The sequence below is a fragment of the Corvus hawaiiensis genome, chromosome 14 (assembly GCF_020740725.1).
Source record: "Corvus hawaiiensis isolate bCorHaw1 chromosome 14, bCorHaw1.pri.cur, whole genome shotgun sequence".
NCBI classification, from domain to species: Eukaryota; Metazoa; Chordata; class Aves; order Passeriformes; family Corvidae; genus Corvus; species Corvus hawaiiensis.
Window position 1 is genome coordinate 19,755,382 of NC_063226.1, and position 21,197 is coordinate 19,776,578.

Consider the following 21,197-nt stretch of genomic DNA (forward strand, 5'->3'; position numbering starts at 1 on the left):
ATGGGAAGGGAAAGCGTTTTAAACGTGACACAACGGGGACCAGAAAATAATCCCAAGCTCCTTTAGTTTCCCCCAGAATTTTATTCTTTAATGGGTGCTTTGCTTGCTTCTCAGTGGGACAAACTCCCCAAATGGGCAGGTAGTCCAAAGCCCAGAGGATGTGGCTTTGAGAAACAGACCACGGAAAATAACCGATGACAAAAACCAGATTTATTTTTTTAAAATATGAATTTTTATTTGTTTTGATCGGAGTTCGAGAGAGTGGGTAGAGTGGAAAAGCAGAGTGATTTAATTCAGTGAAGAGGTCTAGTCCCACCTTGTGTGCTACATCAGGAGGTTAGTAGGTGTCACAAGAGTCCTCCTCCTCCTCCACTCATCTCACTGATCTTACTCATGTACTTCTTGTTTCTGATGTTTTCTAATCTCTCCTCAGAACTTCACTGTAATTTTTTGAGGCATTTTTCTTTGCTTTAACTTACTGAAAAAGCTAAAAGCTGAAAAAAATGGCAGGACTAAAAATCCTGCCAATTAGAATGGGCCTTTTTTTTTTTTTCCAGCAAAGGTTGAAAAATACAATTCAAAAATACAAACAGGCATTGAACATTGCACCAAAAAGCATTTGAAACACAGAAAAAAATCTCAGAAAGAAAGAGAGAGAGAGAGGAATAGAGAGAAGAAAGGTCACAGTTTCCATGAGAAATCCCTTAAGAAAGTGGCTACCAGCTAGTCAATAGTGAAAATAAAGTCAACAAAAAATTTTAAAAATGCAATTTTTTCCTAGTTGTTATTTATTTACAGCTGTAATAACAGGATTGTCATGCATTAAACTGCTGCCAGCTAGATCCTTTCTCATAGTGGTGTAAAGAGAGTCTCACAAGATGGAAAACAAAGCTGAGGACGTGCTGGGGCACGGATTGGACCTGAGGCAGTGACAATGATCATGTTCCTTGGTGATTTGCTGGGTGTGCTCTTTTTCAGGATGGGCTGCCCTAGCATGGTGCTAGTGCCACTCTCAGTACCTAAAGGAGCAGCTGGTGCCCTCACCTTCAGGTAGGACATTTGCCTGCAGCTATCCCCGAGTCAGTTGACAGTGAAAATCCAGTTGATGAGGGGATGCTCGAGGCCACCTGACTGGATTTGGGAGGCTGAGAAACTCCCAGGTGACAGCAGATAGGAACCCTTCCACTCTAAATGCAGCCTGGCAGAGGCAGTGTGGCAGTGACTCAGGTTTCCCAGCTCTGCCCCTACTTTTTGTGGTTGCAAAAATCAAATCATTCCATGTATGGCTGCTGCTACATTTGCTGGATGCCTTGCAGGAACACAGGAGGCACCGACAGACTTTTCAGGGGAAACAGAGTGCAGCTCGCAGTGCAGCACGAGCCAATGGTCTTATCAAGCTGACAGGGCCTTCAAGCAGCACTGAAGACAAGAGCCAAGAGCCTTCAAAGACTGTGGGAGCACCCTGGCTCACGCAGCAAACCTGGATCCAGGCTTCCCTCTCTCGGCAGATGGAGCTGGTGAAGTTTTGTGCAGGAGAGATCTGCACTGGGACAGCGAGGAGCAGGACAGAATAGCCAGATCATGTTTTGTCCTAGAGCTTCGTAAGCGAAAACCAGCATCACCCCACTCGTGGTGAAGGATGGCAGGCCCAGTGCTGGGACCAACCCAAGCCCAAGACTGTGTAAAGCAGATTTCCGTGGTGGGAGGCAGGCACAGACCCAGGACAAGAATTGGTGACATCCTTCATTCTCCCAGCTGGGACACCACAAGGCCCTCGCTGCTGCCTGCCACAGCCTCTGTCCAGCAGCAGAGGAGGAAACTGAGGAGCTACAAGTGCAGTTGCAGGATCACTGCCTGAATGGTTCTTCTAAGCCAGGGGGAGAGGCAGGGGTGATGCTGAGGGAGCTGACGCTGGGTACCTCTGCGAGGGGCTGCTCACCACGGCCCCACGGCTCACAGGCCACCCAACACGGTCCTGCTTGTGCTGAGAGCAGGACAGCAGCAGCAGCAGCAGCCTGTGCTCCTGCTGACACCTCCCACAATCAGCACACAGTCAGGCATCCCTGCATCCCACCTGGACAAGCAGTGAGCAGAGGCCAAGTGCCAGAGCTCCCCTGTGCTTGGCAGGAGAGGCCAAAGTGTTCCTCTAGCCAGGGACAGCTGGAGGGGATCCCACCAGGTTTTGTGCTCCCTCCTGAAGCAGACTGAGGGTGGACACCTCACACTGCACACTGCCTGGCTGTGCAATGGGATGAGGACCAACTGCTTGTAGCACTCAGCTGTTAAAAAAGCCATCTCAGGAACATCCCAGTGTCTGGGGCAGGGCTGTGTGAAATTAGGGACCAAGTTTTACTGAAAGATATTGGGCAGCACTGCCAGCAGTGACCTTGGTCCATGCAACAAGCCTGCACTGAGCCCCCAGAGTGGGGAGAGGCTCTTTTCCCTCGCTCCCTTTATTCCCTGTGCCTCCCAAAGCCCAGTGGAGAGGGTTCACCTCAATCTAGAAGATTTAGCAAAGAGAATGAGAGGGAAATAAAATAATTAAAAGTGGTGGCCATTCTATCTTTCAAAGACAATGAGGTTTGATGTTGAGATGTAAAGAGTTTGTGAGCACAAATATACACACAAGCATGTGTATATATATATATATATATATGTATGTAAAAACCTTTGGCTGATGGAACAATAACAAGGTCAAACAGTAAATATTTATACCTCGGAGCCATCGATTCCATCTGCGCTGTGGCCTCTTGCCAAAACTACCTTCAGAAGTAGTGTAGCTTGATATGGAGAGGATTGGTGAGTTGCTTGGATGATTTTTCTCCCTACTTTGATATTAACAGAGCACTTATGTTTCCATCAGTGTGTCCCTTGCCGTGGTTGAGCCCTCCCCAACCTCAACAGGAGTCATGGAAATGTTTCTCTGCAGTCTGCAAAATCCACACAGGTGTCTGATCGGGTGGGCTGAAGTGTGGCCCCAGGGAGGGACAAAATTTGGGGAAGAGGGCCTGGACTGGGGACTGGCCGGACACTACGCGCTGTGACAGCCCCACCCTAGCTCTCCACCACTCGCAGGACCAAGAACATGGGAGGGGGGCACTAGCACATCCCAAGGAAAGCCTGCTGGGAGAGCACCCTCTGTGCTGTGGAACTCTCCTGGATCCTCTGGGAGAGGCAGCAGCCCCAGGTTTCTGAAGGTGTCAGAGGGATTCTCAGCAGAACAGAGGCTCTCCCTAGGAGAGCTGACCTGTAACAGGAGAAACCATTTCCTGGGATGTGATGTGATCCTGCCCAAGGGACGGCTAAAAGGAATCCAAGACATGGATGGAAGAAATCAAGGTGGCAGATGAGAAATGAATGCACCTGGTGTCCACAGGATGGGCTTGCAGGGACAGGCTGGGGACAACCTTGTGCCTGGGAACAGCCAGCCTGGGGTCTGCTTGCACAGGGATGTGCTGCAGCAAGCGAACCAGGACCCTGCCAGTGCCACCGAGCTGGCAGGGATCAGCACAGGGGGACTGAGTTGGCTGTGGTGCAGCCAGCTTTGCTTAGGCTGAGCTGGGTGTACAAAGGAGAGCAGGGAAGCTCTGTCTTGAGCGTCACAGCCTGGCTGGGTGATGTTTGAGAAGCTTTCAAGATGTTCTGTGAGGGTAACTTCATCAGCCCCTTAGGAGAACAGGTGGCACTGAGGGAGTACCTCTGCCCCAGCCCTCTCCTGTCACCCCACAGGGATGTTCTCCGTGCTAACACTAAAGTGGAGCTCTCAGTGACCATGTGCTACTGTCCCTGCCTGCTGAGGGACCCCAGATGAGCTGTCCCTGCCTCCCCAGGCTCAGCTCTCTGCTGCCCGTGTGTGGTTTCAGAAGAGGGAAGGGGCGAGCTGCCTGTGCCCAAATGTCCCTCTGACACTTCCAGCAGCAGCTGCAGCCTGGGACTGCGCTCTGTGTTTCCCAGGCAGTGCAAGCTGCAAAACAAGAGTGCAGACTGAACAGATCATTTTTATCACCCTCAAAGACTTCCAATTCCTGCCTGGGTGATTCTCATCAAGTCAGGGAAGTTTGGGCCGTGCCAGAAGAAGAGAAATAGTGGAGTGTTGAGGTTCACGGTGAAATGAAGTGTCCGCTCTCTGCACAGCTGTAGATTAGATTATCAGTGGCCATATACAGATGAATTTCTGTACAGGATCAGCTACAAAAATGGAGCCCTTATATGCCATCACAGCAAGCCTAACCTCCAGTAATTGGTGCTAGGTTAGCTCTGGGCTGGCAAGCTCTTAGAAGAAGCCCCCATCAACAGCCTCATGTTAACTGGGAAGGAAAAGTCCTAATTTGAGTCACTGACAGTTTTATAAAAAAAGAACATTATCTTCTCTGTGATGTCTGCTGGCAGGAGATGTTAAACCACTTATTTATAACTATCTTCCCGAAATGCTTTCCTGCTTGGAAGCCAAACTAGAAATCCTGTTTGGTTTGTTGTCTTTAACCAAAGGATGCCGGTATTTCTGCTTCCAGCTGGCAAAAAGACTCGGAGCCCATGCCAGGCTTTGCTTGGGAATAGACTTGGCTTTCGAGGTGTGCTCACACAGACACAGGAAGGCAGCCTCTTATCAGGAAAAGGTTTTGGGAGAGCAAAGATGAGCCAGCAGATGGGTGTCATGGGCAAGCCAGAGCAGTGGGCAGTGTCCTGGGGAGGGACAAGAGGGAAGGACTGTGGGGAGGTACAGGCAGGAATTCACCCTGGCAGGTCAGTGAGAGCGGTTGGATCACAGCAGGAAGGGAGGGAGGAGGCTCAGGCACTGCCCCAATTCAGAGAGACCCAGCCCCTCTCCTGAGCATCACCCCACAGCACTGAGCCCACCTGGGCAGGCAGCAAAGGCAGCCCCGGGGTGCTTGGGCTGCTGAGCAGCTGATGGTAAGAGCTGATAATTTAGGGAGAGCTCTACAAAGCAGGGACTGACAGACAGCGACGTGGCTCTTGGGGGAGAAGGGATTTTGGGGAATTCCCAGGCTAGCAGAGGAAACCACATCTGCAGCAGGGCCAGCTAAGTCAGCTAAGTCACTGGATGCAGTATCTAAACTTGCTTTAATTCCATTAGTAAACACAACGTACTCTTTGTGACCATTTCATTGTGTCGCTTTTGCTTGTTGTGGGGTTTCTATTCCATTCACTCAGGCCTGAGTATTACAGTGACATGAATGGTTTATGAAACCACCCTTCACCTAGCTTATTTAAGAAAATGTTTCCAAAACAAACAGCTGTAGCCCTCCCCACTGGAGAGCCCAGAGAGCAGAAGGGTGGCAGGAAGGGACCTCACTGCTGGAGGGACGGTGGAGGGAGCACGGGGTGCCTCGGCGGCGAGGGGCTTGGGGACACGTCGAGGCAGTGATGGGGCAGCTGGGATGTCCTAGTGGGGTGGCTGCAGCAGCAGCAGCAGGCCCAAGCCAAGTAGAACCAGGTGCCAAAGAAGCCAGGATGTCCTCCCTGCCCAGCAGAAGGGCTGGGGATGGTGCACCCTCCCCTCTGCTCCTCCACCCCGATGCTGCAGGCAGAGGAAGGGAGCTCCTGGGCCTTCCCACCCATCAGGGAGCCCTTGGGGATGAAAGGCACTGTAGAAATGACATGGTTTGGGGTGCAGATGCTGTGAGAGAGGATGTGGACAGAGCTGGTTTCCTTAGCAGCAGCTTGGCGTGGGGGGGGTCTGGTTCCTCTTTCCCAATGTTGCCAGCCACGTGGGTTTCCTTGTGGACCCAAGACACTGGGACTGGACTAAACATCTCCAAACTCCCCTCCAAATCTCAGCTGTAGGCAGGGGAATGACTGCACTGCTGTTGAGCCAGCGAGATTGGTAAGGGACAGGCAGGACATGCACCAGTGCCACCAGTGCTGCAGGAAGAAGTGCCCTGGCCCTCCTCACTCCATCCTGCCGCCCCCATGGATATTCCAGGTGGGGCAAATCCTGTGCCTTGTGCTCAGCCCGGCTCCTGCACAGGCAGGGGGAAACTAAGCCTGGCACAGCGGCTCAAAGCAATGCTGAAGGCACCACGCTGGGGGTGCTGGGGCCTCGGCTTGGCTGCATGAGCCCAAAATGTGCTGGGGGCAGCTCTGGGGGCCAGCCAGAGGGGCAGAGGGAGGCTTCCCACTGTGGCAGCAGGACTGTGCTACCCACGGGCTGGGGGCAAGGAAGCATCAGGCATGGGATGTCCTTGCTTGCATCAGGACAGCGTGCCCATGGACCCAGGGACAGATGGCTTGGGTGTCACCACTTTGTGCTGCTGCTGGGAAGGGGACAAACACTGGTTTGGGTCCACTGTGGTGGTCAGAAGGGAGAAAAAGCCTCTCTCCAAGGCACTGGAGGGCTTCCCTTGGAAGAGTGTGCAGGTGTTAGACTGGGTCTTACCTCAGCTGCTTTGTGGGATGGCACCTGGCTCTCATGGCTCTATGGGACAGAAGTGTCACCCTGCTCTTCCAAAGAGCCCCTTCTGCTGCTTTCCCACGGTGCTGAGGATGCACCAGCTCACCAGGGGCAGGGAGAGTCCTGGGGACCACCTGTCCCCTGCCTCATCCCTGCGGTGGGTCCCACAGGGAACATCCTGCACCAGAGCAGGGATGTACCATGAGCTGGACTTCCCCAGGCTCTGCTCCTCCCCATCAGCATGGCTTACCCAAGAGGAGGGAGCTGGCCTGCCTAAATCCTCGTGTGAGCACTGAGATGCCACTGAGGGCTGCCGAGTAGCCAGAGGAAGATGGATGGGAAGCTGGAAGAAGGGGGTGGGACAGAGAGGAAATGCTAAGAAGGGTAAGTGGATGGGGCCAAGAGAAAGTGACAGACCCCCCATGTGAACATGACCTCTGTGGTTTCCAGTCCTGACGCTGAATGCGTGCAGCCTCACAGCCACCGTCTCTTCCAAGGCTTCTGTCTTGACTTCCTGACTGATGCTGAGAAAAATGATTTCCCTGGTAGGAGCCACACTTCCTGCCAACAGGAACTGCCCCAAGCGTGTAGGATGGCAGGCAGACAGGACCTTTCGCACCTGTTCTTGTCTGGAGAGAGGATGGATTTGGTGAAGACAGAGAGGAGTAAGACCTGCAATACCTACAAGATGCTGCCACCCCGTTCCACCCCTGCAATGGCTCTGGGGACCACAGCAGTGGTGGCTTTGCCCCAGCAGGCACTGGGCTACGAGCTGGCCCATGCCACGCTGCTCCCTCATCCCCACAGGTGACCAGCTCACCTGCACTCACAGCCCGGGTGTACAGTGCCAGGCACTGAAGAGGAGCCTGGCTGAGTGACTGGCACACCCTGGAGCTCAGGTGTCCAGGAGCATCCCCCATGCTAGGGCAGCCCATCACAGAGGAGGAGGAGCCCCAGAGCAGCGGCCCCTGGGGACAGCATGAAATGGCAGAGGCGTGAAGACCATGGGGGGACCACAGGAGGTGGCAGAGGAGAGATGGCAGCACAGGGTGACTTGGTCAGATGGGTGACAGCAGACTTAAGATGTTAAGAGGCACAACTTGTTATGATCCCTTAGTTTTTTTTTTAACTTTCATCATCAAAGTAAACGAAACCAAAGTATATGGGATTAAATTAAAACCACAGTTTTGTTTACATTATAAAAGAATGACCTAATAATAATAATAATAATAATAATAGTAAAATGAACAATAATAATTAAACAAAACAAGAAAAGAAGAAAGCCCTGGAGAATTCCTGCTGGGATGATGCTCACTGATGGAAGGTTTGTGTGACCGGTTTTACTGTTTGGGGATCATTCCCTTGATAGCTGACTCCCGGTTCACATAGGTGGCCCAGTAGACCAAGTTGAAAATGGCAAAGAGGACTGGGAAGACGATGCGGGACATCTTGTCTACCTTGCTGACGCTGTTGTAGGTCTTCTTGCTCTCGGGGAGCTTCTCCTCCAGGCGGGGCATCTTCGGGGGCACGCTGGTGGCCGTGGCAGCGGCAGCGGCGCTCTTGGAGATGGTGGGCAGGCCGGGCTCCTTGGCGATGTTCAGGGCGTAGGTGGTGCCAACGATGTTGTAGGTGTTGTTGGTTTTCTTCGCCAGTGCCACCGGCTCTTTTTTCTAGGGGAGGTGGAAGGGAAAACAAAAAAAGAAGAACAAAACAACAGAGATGAAGTGGCAGAGAAAGGCACGGAGAACGTTTTGTCCTCTCAGTTTACCTGCTCGTCCGGGTGCGAAGGTGGAGAAAGGAGTGAGGAGCAGGAGCCCAAGAAGGGAGGAGTGTACCTTGTGAAAGAAGAATGGCAAAAAGGAATGACACCCCGTGTGGTCATCCTTGGGGAGGAACTGGATTTTCTGCTTGGCTGGCTGCTTCCTGGGTCAGGTGAGAGGAGGACACAGCACACAGGATTACAGCTTGATTTTATTCCTTTTTTTGGTGGCAAAAAGCCGTATTAAGAACATGGGCAGCAGCATCGCAATATTTTTGCACCGTATTTCACTGCCATGTCGTAACACTTCCTCAGTGCCCCGAGTTCCTCACAGGAACACCTTACAATTTAACATCACGATGTTCAAAACGCTTCTGGAACCCTTTAGAGCACCTCACGACCCACCCAGCTAAGACACAGAACAGATGGAAGGCATTTGCACCAGCCCTGGATTTCTGGAATGCTCGACACAGCACCCCAGGGCAGAGGGAAGCCTTTCCTCCTGCCTGCACACCCAAGGGCTGCTGCAAATCACGGGAGGTGAGCGAATCCCTCCCACAGGGCTCTGAGGGACAGCATCCGTGCTGCAGTGAGGAGGAATTGCAGAGAGAATGACAAGAGAGGCCCCTGTGTGTGTCAGATGTGACGCACTGAAGGAGGAGGGGAAATGCTGGAATCAGAGAGTGCAGGTGTTCGTGAGGATGGGTGCACAGGAAGATGGACCTAGGGAGTCACAGCAGGTGTTGCTCCCACACTGGGGATCCTCCTGCTGCTGCCAGGGTCCTGAGATCAGCTGCACTGTGCTGTATAAAGCAATCCAAGCCTACAAGGAGAAGGCCACTGAATGAAATATATTCATATCCAGGCATCAGGCACCCTACATGTCCCAGCATTCAGGTAGCCCACAGGTGTCGTCCCCTGCTACTACACCAAGAGCCAGCACCAGCCACAGCGATGCCTCATGGTGGGACTCTGGTCTCCAAACTCAAACAAAGTGGGCCTTTAGATGACTTTTTTCTATGCAAAAGCAACTGGAACACAAGGTGAGGCTCATCCAGGCATTTCCCAGGGGTGCTGGGCATGGTCATGCATGTTCCTGTGAGGGAAGCACTTCAGGAGGAGAGAGTGCAGCCAGCAGGACCTGTCCCTCTCCTCACACCACCCTGGGAACTGGGCAGCACTGGGAGCTGGAAGGGCCAGATCTGCCCAGCCTCTGCTCTGCAGAGATGGTCCCAGGGCTTTAGCTTTCAGTGCTGTACTTCCATTTTAAATGTACCTACAATCACCATGGATATTCCTGGTTACCTTAGGAAACACATTTTCCACAGTGATTTTCAGAGGGACACTAAAAGCAGACTTCTGTGCAATCTTTAAACCCCTCTCCAACAACACCACAGCCAGACAGCCCTGTAATAATGCCAGCAATTACAGAAATTAACTTGTTAGGAGGAGGTCTAGATGTCTTCAGACTCCAGATCAGACTAAACCAGTGTTTGGACCATATTCATGGTATTTTATGGTCTTTAACAATTAACTGATTCTGCTTCTGCAGTCGTTAGAGCCACTTTAATGCGTTCCCTCTGCACAGCAGATGAACTTTTCCTGCTCAAGAACTGACAAGAAGCAAGTAAAGGGCAAAAGATGTTTCACCTATTAAAACACTTAGGTATGCTTCAGTATGATTACTTATTAACACAGCTACAGGAGGCAATAAAATAATTAATAATCAGTAATGAAATGAAAAATAGATTGTTGTTCGCAGAACGCAATCGGCAGTGCACTGATTATTTTAGTATTCATCAGCCATGCTATTCATTAGAGGAATAAGATGAATACAAGTGCCATGACATTTTCAACCTGGCCAGCTTTCCTGCCCCAGAGTTCGCAAAGTGGATCCATGTGAAAACAGCTGAAACGGAGTAAAGTCAGGCAAATCTGCCTGCTGTGTGGGTGACAGTGAGCTACTGCTCCCATTAGTGTGGTCCAGAGTCCCCAGGCATTAATTTGGGCTTCCCTGGACCTCAGGTCAGGCTGTTCAGGTGGAGCAGAGGCTTGGGAACCTACAGCCAGGGCCTTTTTGTAGCTGCCCATGGAGTCTTCACCCTGGTCAGAGCTGGGAGCACCCAGGACACCCACGCTGCCTACACCAAGGCACACGTGTGCTCTCTGTGTGTTCTGCCCCTGAGATGTCAGAAGAAATGATTCGGCCTCTTTGCTGGGCTGTGCTTTATAAGAAATAAGTGTTTCAGGCAAGATTTTGATAATCAAACAAAGCAAAATGTGCTTGCTGCTGTCAGCTGCAAAGCAGCCCCCATCCTGCACCCTGCACCTTGGTCTGTGAGGAATTCCACATCCAGTCCTTTCTGTGAGGAGAGAGAGAAACAGGGAGAACCCCCACATTTGCTTTGAAAGCTTGTCCTATTTAAAACATCCTATTTTGCAAAGCAACTCCTGTACTTATGGCCCCATTGAGGCACAGGGAGACTGAATTGCTGCACAAAGATGTCCCTGTGCTGCTCTCCTGAGGGAAAAGCTGTAAAATCTGGTCTAGAGATAAATCTGTCCCCTGGATGGTGCAGTCTGACAAGTTCTTCAACAACACACACACTGGAAAATAATAGTATTTTTGTAAAATATTCTTGTCCTCAAGCCTCTCTGCTGAGGAGCTAACAACTGACCATCTAAATTATGGGAACTACTGCTTCTGTCTGTGATCTGCTTGAGATTTAGTTCTCTGTGCCTGCTCCTTGGGTAGAAATTTGGATTGGAAGCACTGTTTCTCTCACAGGCAACTCTTAAGGTCACCAATATCTGCAGAACTTGAGAAATCCAAGTATTTGCCACTTGTCATTCTAGAGAAAAGTCACTTTAATGACTCCCAAGCAGCTCCTGTCTCTGATATACTTGCATCCCATAACTCAAAGCCCAGCAACTGCAGCTGCTGTTACAGCAAAGGTGTCACTCCTTCCTCACACCAGCCAAAGCTCCTCCTACAACGTGGCAGAGACTTGATAATTCAGATTATATGGGACTGAGCCCCATAACCTGGTGCTCCATGGATCACCAAAGAGGTTGGATGGAGTCAATAATCAGCCCAACCCACCACACAGTGATGAAAGAAAGAGGGTGAAATGCTGCTGAAGAACGATTCATGGACTGTACTGAAGGTGCTGAGAACATAAATCACTTGCAGTGTTATCACAGAATCAATCAGGCTGGAAAAGACCTCTGGAGGCCTCATGGAAATCATGGAGATTGCAAGTGCAGAAGAACAAAGGACACATGGGCTGCAGAGCATGACCAGCAAGGGAAAGTCGCAACAAAAACACTCTGACCATAGTGAGGCAGACAAAAAAGAGAAGGGTGTGAACCATCCTGAACCCTAAAGACTTCAACCTGGTTGAAAATGGTGGCCTGTCAAGGCTGGTTCTAGTTCCTCTAGGATTGTAACAAAGATGCCACAAGTGGGAAGACAAAAAGGAGAAAGAAAAGTGACTCCCAAGGGAGCTGGATCAAAGGGCAAACTTGAGAATTGCTGAAGAGTGGGTTGGACAAAAAGCCAGGTTGTAGAAAAGGCACCTCATGCATGTTTTTCTTAGAGAAAAGTACATGAAAAGCCTGTACCTAGCCTCACCATGCACTGAAGAGCTATTGTCTTAAGACAAAAATAAAGATCCAGGATTATTGCTCCATCCAAAGCATGTTCTGTTTCTACATGTCTGACTGCAGACACTTGTACTGGTTTTGTTGCTTCCTGACACGCAGAATTTCAGGGCAATCTCATTCAGGCACAGACACAGAGCTGGATCAGGTTTTATGCACAGACGTGGCATTGCAGTCAGAAGTGGGTTTAAGTGTCTTCCAAGAACCCAAAGCATCTTCCATCCTGAAGGACAGACAACATGTTTTTTGGGGTAAACTCATTGGTAAATGTCATCCTTGCAGTTTCCCAGCAGCAAAGTCACCGCTGCTTGTTCTCTCTTCAGATCCTCACTGTCACAGCCACTCAAGAAATGACCTTGTTGGCTCCAGAGGTGGCCATTCCTGTGGCTGGGATGGTGGATGGATCTCTCTGCCCAGGCACAGCCCTTCTGTGCTGAAGTGGATCCCTTTAATAGGATATTTTGAGGATGCTGGAGATCAGGAGCTTTGCTGGCTACTGAACTCATTCATCTTTCAATCTCTTTGGCCTCTCACTCAGCTCACACCTCTCTGCCATCTCCTGCCTTCCTCCTGGTGATGTTTTTTGTTAAAAATCACCTTTCCTTTCCTAACAAGTTTCCCACATTGGACCCCAATACCTGCCTCCAATTTGATCTGCACCTCTAAGTTGGCTGCAGCCACTTTACCATACAAAAAGAAAATGAACTTTTCATCTACAATTAGCAATTACTGATTCCAGGCGGGAAAGGCTTGGAAAATCTTTGGGTCCAAGAAACATTAATCAAAGCTTATCAAGAGTGCAGGCTCAAGGGAGTTTTTAGTGACATCTCTGGTGATATCTGCCTGCTTTTCACTGGAGAACTGCAGAGAATGTACAGAGTAGCTCCCAGCTACCAGAACCCAACTGTGGCTACAGCCAGAACATCATCATGATTTTCTGATGCAGGCACCAGCAATTCACCAAGATCAGCATTTTAGATTCTACCTGACAAAAACTCCAGGTGTTCCCATCTAAACCACTGGTTTGGCTGAAGGGGAGAAAGGGAGAGTGAACACACTGGGGGGGTCTGTCAGCACCCAGCAGCTTTTCCATGGCAGTGATTTCATCCAAGTGGGATGGGAAACATCGCTGCTGCCTGCACTGATTCCTTTCCATGTTCGTGCAATCAAACCTGGAGTGAGGATCCTTGCCATCACACCAATAAAGAGCACTGCTTTTGGCTGGGGAGAAGGATTTCCAGAGACCAGGGCTCAGCCTGGGCTTGCCACTGGCAGTTTTACCCTTGATACGAACACTTTAAAATGCCAATAGTTGTTCTTCTGCCTCTTCTTCCTTTTGTGGTTTCAACCACCTGGCTTGTCAATTGTTTCAAGAAGAGCTAATTAAAGGCTGAAACGGAGCCAGTGAGGCACCTCCATTGCGTAGCAAATTCACTGCTTGGAAATACTCATTGGAATAAAGATGAAAAGCAAATATGTTGACACATCGTATTCCTAAGCTCCCTGAAAGCCCATCACTCTTCAGGGAGCTCTCTGAGCTGCAGAGAGGGTTCCCTTCGTCAGTAAAGATCAGAGTTAGCTTGGAAAAGCACCGCAAATTTGGAGCTCTTCCTGATTCTCCAGGCTGATACCAACTGCAGCAAACTCACAGAGAGCTCCCCCTCTGAAACATTCCCGGTCCTGCTTTGTTTTCTTGTTTGATTATCATGTGCAGGAACATTCTGCATGCTCTCACCCTATTGTTTCAGCACTGTTAGTCTTGCAGTGCTGGGTCAGTGGATAAATTGAGGAACACGCTGCTTCTAAGATAAACTGAAGCTTATGAGCCTTTACTGCTTTTTCCACCCAGTTCACAAAACTGCCCAAGGCTGTGTGAATCCTGACTTTGTGCTGATTTGGCCATCCCTGAAAGGGACACTGTGGTTTTGAGGGCCTCTCCTGACTCTTCACTCATGCCAATGACTCAGGAAAGGCTTCTCTCATCTCTAGAGGCCAGGTTAGCATCACTGTTCATGATGGAAGTAGAAGGCCATCACCTGACCCCTCCAGACACTTTCTGCCATGAGTCTGTTGCTCAGACCACAGCTGCAAAAGCAAACAGATAGAGAGAGTCCAAGAAAGATAAGAGAGAGACATTCAACGTCCAGGGAGGGCTCTGTTCACCTTCTTTGACCTCCACACCAGAGATGACTGGCTGTCGTCTTCCCAAAAGTTGCTGCAATTCTGTCAGGTGTTTAACATACAGCCCCACAACAATTTCCAACAACACATTAAAATGCAAAGGAGAAAAATATAACGGCTCCAGAACCAAGAACAAGGACAAAGCTGATTTTCAAATTGATTCAATAAATATAAACAAGGAGCAGCATGCTACAGTAAGCGATTTCTCTGCTCAGCCAAGATTAAATCAGTTCAGAGGGAGGGGGGCACAAGCAGGGGTAGCAGAGCCTATCAGGAAGGAAGCTGCCAGAGAGGCTGATCCCGAGCAGGGAGGGAAAATGTGGGTGATGCCAGGCACTAATTTGCTGCCAGTTGCCGTTTGTGATTGCTGGCTTCCCACCCACCCTCCGTGCCCAAGCTCCCAGAGCAGCAGCTGCTGGCAGCTGTGGGCATCGGCACCAGTGTCAGAGCTGGCCAGGGGACACGGCTCAGTGGGTGTCCTGGGGCGTATTTGGGTTTTTTGGCATGCTAGCAACAAGGCATGGGGCTGGAGGGCTGGGTTGGTTCGGTTCATTGCTTTGGGGTTTGGGTTGGGCAGAAAAGGAAGGACACACAAGACCACCAGCAGAGCAAACCCAAAGCATGGATGCGCCACGTTCCCACTGGCAAACGGCCGTGCAGAGGGCAGAGGGAAGAGCCAGCAGCCATGCCTGGGTGTTTCCCTCCAGCTAAGCACACCAACCAGCCCCAGGCCATTCCTCCCCACCCCTCAAGAACCGCTGCAGTCAGGAGCTGAGCTGGGAAGGCAGTGAGTAACATCCAGCCTCCCGAGTGCTGTGGGGCCGCACGTTACCCACTGCTGTGCCCGGCACAGCTCCCTCGTGCAGCGTTTCTTCCCCACCCCCTCCCCCCCAGCCTTGGCTGACCTTCATCTCCTGGGCCTCCAGCACCTTCTTGCCATCCCAGGCCCAGCTGCGTTTGGTGAAGTAGTTGACGGTGGCGAACTCGATCAGCGCAGAAAACACAAAGGCATAACAGACGGCTATGAACCAGTCCATGGCCGTCGCGTACGCCACTTTGGGTAATGAGTTTCTGGCGCTGATGCTTAGTGTGGTCATGGTGAGCACCGTGGTGACACCTGTGGGGGCACAGCAGGACGCAAGGACAGTGTGAGATCGTGCACTCGTACCCGTTTCTCTCAACACTGCTGCCACTCCCTTCATGGAAAAGCAGGAGCCAGCTCCTGAGCCACGTTCCCGCTGTAATTAAGGGAGTCTTACCCAGAACGAGTCCTCAGTGCAACTCATAGAATAACAGAACAGGCGGGCAGGAGGTCAGGTTCAGAGAATCATAAAATCACAGGACGGCCTGGGCTGGAAGGCACCTTAGACACCATCAGGTTCCACCCCCTGCCACAAGCAGGGACACATTTCACTGTCCCAGGTTGCTCAAAGCTCCCTCCAGCCTGGCCTTGAACACTTCCAGGGATGGGGCAGCCACAGCTTCTCTGGTCAACAGTTTGTTCAACCCCTGCTCAAATCAGGGCCAGCTTCAGGTTGCTCAGGGCATTATTCTGGCTCAGTTTTGAGTACAATCAATGGCAAACATCTTCATGAGGATGAGATTAACCTTCCCCAAACTCCAATGACTAGATCTCTGCTCACCATAAGAGCCCTAGCTCACAGGGAGGCACCTGCACAGCATTCCTTATCTGTTGGCAGGGTAAGTTGCATGATGCTTCACCCAGCTCATGTAGAATATGTCATGGAGAAGCCTCTAGCTGCTTTTGCAGCAAAATGAAAATAATAAAATAACAGTAAAAAGCACAGCTAGATCCTCCAGGAGGATCAGAAACTGGCCACTCATCCAATACAGCTCTCTTAGGCTTTTGGAAATAGTGTCTTGTGACCTGCATGGATGGACACCTGGGGTCCTGGGTCCTGCTGTCAGTGGCCCAAGCTGCCAGAACAAATGTCACAATGATTTATCTTAAAAAAATGGTCTGTTGCAAAATGTCTTTTAGAGCTTTTTTCATTAAAGCAAGCAACCATTACCATCCATTTCCCCCAATAATGTACTTTTCAATTAAAAATGCATTACAAACATTATAAAAATATTGACTAATTTTCAGTTCCCTTTAGCGATACTGCTGGTAATTTAAAGAGTTTAAATTCAATATTGTCGACAATACTTAGTGAGGGGCCAAAAAAAAAAAAAAAAGGAATAAACAATTGGAGTTCTCATTATTTTCTTAATAGGAAAGCAAGGCAATTTGGGAGCAAGGACATTTTTCACACAGGTAGGTTTTAATTTTTCAGTCAGCTCTTGCCTGCTTGATCTGAGCTGCTTCTTGAGGAAACCTATTTCACTGCAATTCTCAGGGTAACACAGGAGGAAATCACATATGATACCACATATCCCCTCTCTGCTTGGGGACTTTTGTTCGATATCCTCTCTGTTAAGTGGAATGTACTGGGCAATGTTACTTCCAAGAGGTACAATCCTGCAGCATCACACCTGTTCTGGTGCCTGTGTAGATCCTGAACTAAAGGTCTTGACAGGAAAGCACAAAGCAATTCTGTTATTAAATGCTTGTAAAAGCTATTAATATATGTGCAGTGCCAGCCTGGCACTTTGCTTCGGTGAGAGGACCTGAAAGCAGCTGAAGGAAATAATAACACTATATTCACCGTGCAGTTATGCTGCCTCAGCCCAGGAACTTGTTATGTGGAGCTGTGACCAGGGGCACATTAGCAATTTCAAAGGCAGGGCTTTAAATGCCTCCCTGTGTCCCTATCCTCTGCTCAGCTCTCAAGCCACTACAGATAAGCAGCCACAGCCAAATGCATATAATTAGATGATCAATACCTTGACTACTGTTAATATTTATGGCTTGGCTTCTAGCAGAGACATGGCCAGGAGTATTTTTGCAGTGATTCGGGGGGAGCAGGGGTACTGGGAAGACACTGAAAGCTATCCTGGGGAATGGCCAGCAGCTTAGAAACGCTGGTCAGGGCCTGGGAAAGACCAGCTCTGATGCTCAGTGTATTTCCCCTCACCTTTCCCTTTCTCCCCAGCCTGAGAGGATGCCCCTGTGCTCCCAGACTCACCAAAAACCGTGCGGGCAGGGACGGACTCCCTGTTCAGCCAGAAGGACACCTGGGACAGGATGACGGTCATGATGCAGGGCAGGTAGGTCTGGATCACAAAGTACCCAATCTTCCTCTTGAGGTGGAAGTGTGTGGTCATGACGACGTATTCCCCTGCAGAGACAGCCAGGGAGGGATGCTGAGCCACGGAGCTCCCCAGCCTGACCCCAGATCTAGAGATCCATCCTGGACAAACTTCCCAGCTTTTCAGTGGGATTTCAGTGGGAAGGAGGGGTGCAGGGGTGCAGCAGGCACTCTCAGCTGCTGTGCCCTGCCAGATGTGTGCCTCAGCACAGCCCAGGGGGCTTTCACATCACATTTGTCCTTTCCAAACACTTCTCCGAGTCTGCTTTAATTCACTGCAAAATGGGTGTGGGACAAAGGCAGACCAATGTCAACAATCGGGCAGTAAAACCTTTCCCTGCTTCGCCCCAGGCACAAGGGGCCCCTGGGGGGTCTCTCCTGACCCTGCTCCCATCCCACTCTGAGGGTAAAATCCCTTAAGCCTAGAGAGACCCCAACAGTGATTTCATAGGATTTCAGGACACAGGATTTTATTTTCTCTGGCAATCCCGAAAATATCCCACCTTCCCTCACTGTAACCACCTCAAAAACCGAGGCAAATTCTGCTGTTAAAGGTCTGACCTGTGAACCGAAGAGGCAGCTGTCCCTATTTTCCCTCAGTGTTCTATTCCTCCCCAAAGCTCTGGGTATTTTGTGGGATTACTGTGCCTTTTTGTTGTGAGCGTGGCTCTGCTAAATCATTACACACAGGAGCCTTCAGCAGCTTTCTTACCACTCCAGGTTATTCATCTGTACATTTTACTACAACTTAAGTAGAGAGATGGGCCAGATATTATGACATTTATTTCCCTGGGCTCCCCACATTTCCCCAAGGGAGGTGAAATGAGTTGTTACAGACAGACACTATTAAAATCAAGTGCACCAGAGAGGAAATATCCTCAAATGAGAGAACTACTGGTGCATACAGGGGAAAAAAATAAAAGGGGGGAAAAAAAAAAGGAAATATGAGAGACACACATGAGATAACAGAAGCTGTAAGTACCTGGATTCAGAGGGGAAAGGAGGAGCAGCAGATGGGAGAAAAAGATGATTAATATTGGTCATTAATCAGAGGAAACATTTGTTTGGGATAATCTTCTATTAGTTATGATAATATTTGTGCAAGCAGATGCAGTGAAAATCACACTGAACATGATGTTGCCTTCGCCTCCCCTGCCTGCAGCGCTTTCCTGAGGGGTTGGAAAGGAATCCAAGATAAATGAACCCACAGCACCACAAACCAGCTGGACAACGCGGGGCATATTTTCCACACAGCAGATCATTTTGAGATGCTTGAGATCAGTTCTCCCAAAGACTGTGGGCAGTAAGGCTCTTTCAGTGGAAACCACTGGAAAACAAACCCTTTGCTGCCTCTTGGTGACTGCTGAAGATGTCACCAGTCACATTCTCCTGCCTTAGGAAGTTCTGTGGTCCTGGACTGCCTCTATAATTATTCCAAATCGTGGCATTCCAAGCTCCATCTCATCCCAGGAGGAGCTCAGCCCACACTGTAGTCCCACAAATACCTGTGCTGGATCGAACCATCTCTGTCCCAACCACATGGCCCAGCAGGTCATACTGGTTCAGGCGAGATCCACCCTTGGCTACTTCCACGGATTTATCCTTCCCCAGGGTCCAGGTGTAGATCACCTCTGTCTTTGTGTAGGCATCTGCAGAGGAGGGAGAAGAACGAGGTCTGTGCTTCTGCCTGCCCTAAAATACACCAAAATTAGCCTGTAGCCAAATTAATCTTTGCTGTGCATCTCTCAGAGCCACATGGCTGAGCACAGCCAAGCATGGCCAGAGACCAAGGCAGATCAACAACTGTTAAATCAAACGAGCAGGAGCGAGCTGGGGTTTTTGGGAGGGAGCTGGAGAGGGGCAGAGCTCTGTCATTGAGAGACAGGCTGGCCCTGTGATGTGCTGACTCTGCAAGGGCTGGCTCCAAGCAGGGACAACACAGGAAGGCATCCAGGCCAGCAGAATGCTGGGGCAGCAGGACAGCCACAGCCCTGCCATGCCAGAGACAGGGAAAGTCCTGCTGGCAGCAGCTGGCAACAAAGGCTGAATGCAAATGGAGCTAAATTTCAGGTTAAATAGAAAAAGTTAACAGTCTTTACCCTCACTCAGAGGCAACACTCTCCAAGACTCTCAGATTTGGAGGTGGTGTCCTCTCACACCAAAATGCTTTGTCCCTGTGTTTGTGACTGAGCCCCTGGTCTGTCCTCACAGCCAGTCCCCCTCTCAAGAGTGCCCATGTGCTCTTGGTTTTGCCAGTCCTATGGTTATCCAAAAACTGAGTCTCTCAGGACTCTGCTATTTCTCCCCATAATGCCCAAAGCTCCTGTCCCTACCTACTCTGCACCATTTTTTTAAGCAAGGACAAAGTTCACCAAACCAAGCCTTCGGTTCATTTTCACCCACCAGCTTCTCCTGTTAAGACATGAAGGAATTCTTTGGCTGGGGTCAGGTCTACCAGAGAAATGTCTCAGCTCCTGCTTTGTGGAAGACTGTGTCCTGAGAAAACCACATTTCTGTGATCTTTTTAAAACAACCCTATTGTCCCTGCCCTGCAGGTTTTGGCAAACCCATTAAATGTTAAGCAGGGGTTGTGCAAAGCAGGGGGAGCTGGTTCTGATGATCAGCAAAGGTTTCTCAGCAGGCCAGAGCACTGCCTGAGCACTCCTGATGCAGGCTGGCACCTCTCACGCCATGTGCAACACTCTGCTCTTCCAACCCCTCCTTCCAGCTCTCAACATGCTTCTGGAGCCTTCCACCCTCCTTCAGAGCTTTGTACAGCTCTGCTGCTGCTTTTCTCACCTGATGGGCAACACCTCCTGCTCTACAGTCACAATCCATCCACTGCCAGCCTACAAAAGGAACTTGCCCGCAGCTCCATTGCCATCATTCCTGAACATTCAATTATCCACATATCTGGTTGGGACAGAAGGGTATCTGATGTCACACAGGCATGGCATGGGTGCTTGGAACATGTTTAATGCCAGGCAGCTGCTTCAGTTCAGCTCCATGTCTCATTTGCAATGCAAAATCCAATCCAAACAAGGACAGCTAGTGGGCATTTAGAGGAGCTGGTGAGTTCAGCAACATCTCCTCCTCCCCTAGTCTCAGCTAGCTGCTGTACAAGTGTCCCATGATGGCCCAGGGACAGCTCTCTGTAGAGCACATTCGTCTTCCAGGGAGCAGGGGGAGAGACAAAGCCATCCCTTCACTGTGCTTGGCCTGAGGGATGATGCAGGTGGGCAGCTGAAGCTCTCTGGAATGCCTGATGCCCTTAATTCTCCTGCAAATTCTCTGCCTTGCCCCCTCGGGGGGCTGTCATGGTGGCCCAGGGACAGGAGGCCACTGCTGAGCCTTCTGGGTTCTGGGGATCAGCAGAAAATGGTCTGTGAGGCAAACTCAGCATACTTTGAGCAGCATGTGTCTGGCACTGGCATTGTCCTTCTAATTACAAATCTGACCCACTTTAAGCTTCTTGAAAATGAGCAGCTTCCAGCTGTCAATGGCTTTTTAGTGAAAACACTGGTTTAATCCTACTCCAACACAGGAGAGGTGAGCTCGGATGCTGTGTGGGTGCTTTAGAAAAAGCCACATTAATGTTAACCAGGGGCAGCTTTCTGAGCTCCTTGTCTCAAAACTCTCATCATTCAGAGGTCAAATCAGTAAAAAAAAATAACCCCAAAGGGTGTTCCAGCAGAAACACACACATTAATCTCTTTTCCTCACCAAGGAACATTATAAGCAATTAGATGTGGAGTAATCTGCCTTCCTGCAAGTCTTGTAATAATCCCAGAGTTTAGGCCTGAGGTAGGAGATTTTATATCCCTCCTCACAAGGTCAATTAACATTAATAATTCATCCTTCTCTAAGGCTTGCTATTTTACTGGCCTTAGTGATGTCTTGTGGCAATGAGTTCTACATTTAATTAGGTGCCGCCTAAGAAATTCAGTAGTTCTGAATAATCCACTTTCAT

At 50.0% G+C, this 21,197-nt stretch overlaps 1 protein-coding gene across 1 annotated transcript in view; it reads right to left on the reverse strand.

The window, feature by feature from the left end:
- Positions 1-209: 209 nt before the first annotated feature.
- Positions 210-21,197, reverse strand: part of LOC125333373 (gamma-aminobutyric acid receptor subunit alpha-3-like) — a 95,299-nt gene continuing 74,311 nt past the window's right edge. The window contains exons 8-11 of the mRNA XM_048319237.1: positions 18,733-18,876; positions 17,105-17,257; positions 14,921-15,132; positions 210-8,082 (exon numbers count right to left, since the gene is read on the reverse strand). Coding sequence (XP_048175194.1) covers positions 7,753-8,082; positions 14,921-15,132; positions 17,105-17,257; positions 18,733-18,876 — 839 coding nt within the window. The 3' untranslated portion in view covers positions 210-7,752. The remainder of the gene's footprint in view (positions 8,083-14,920; positions 15,133-17,104; positions 17,258-18,732; positions 18,877-21,197) is intronic.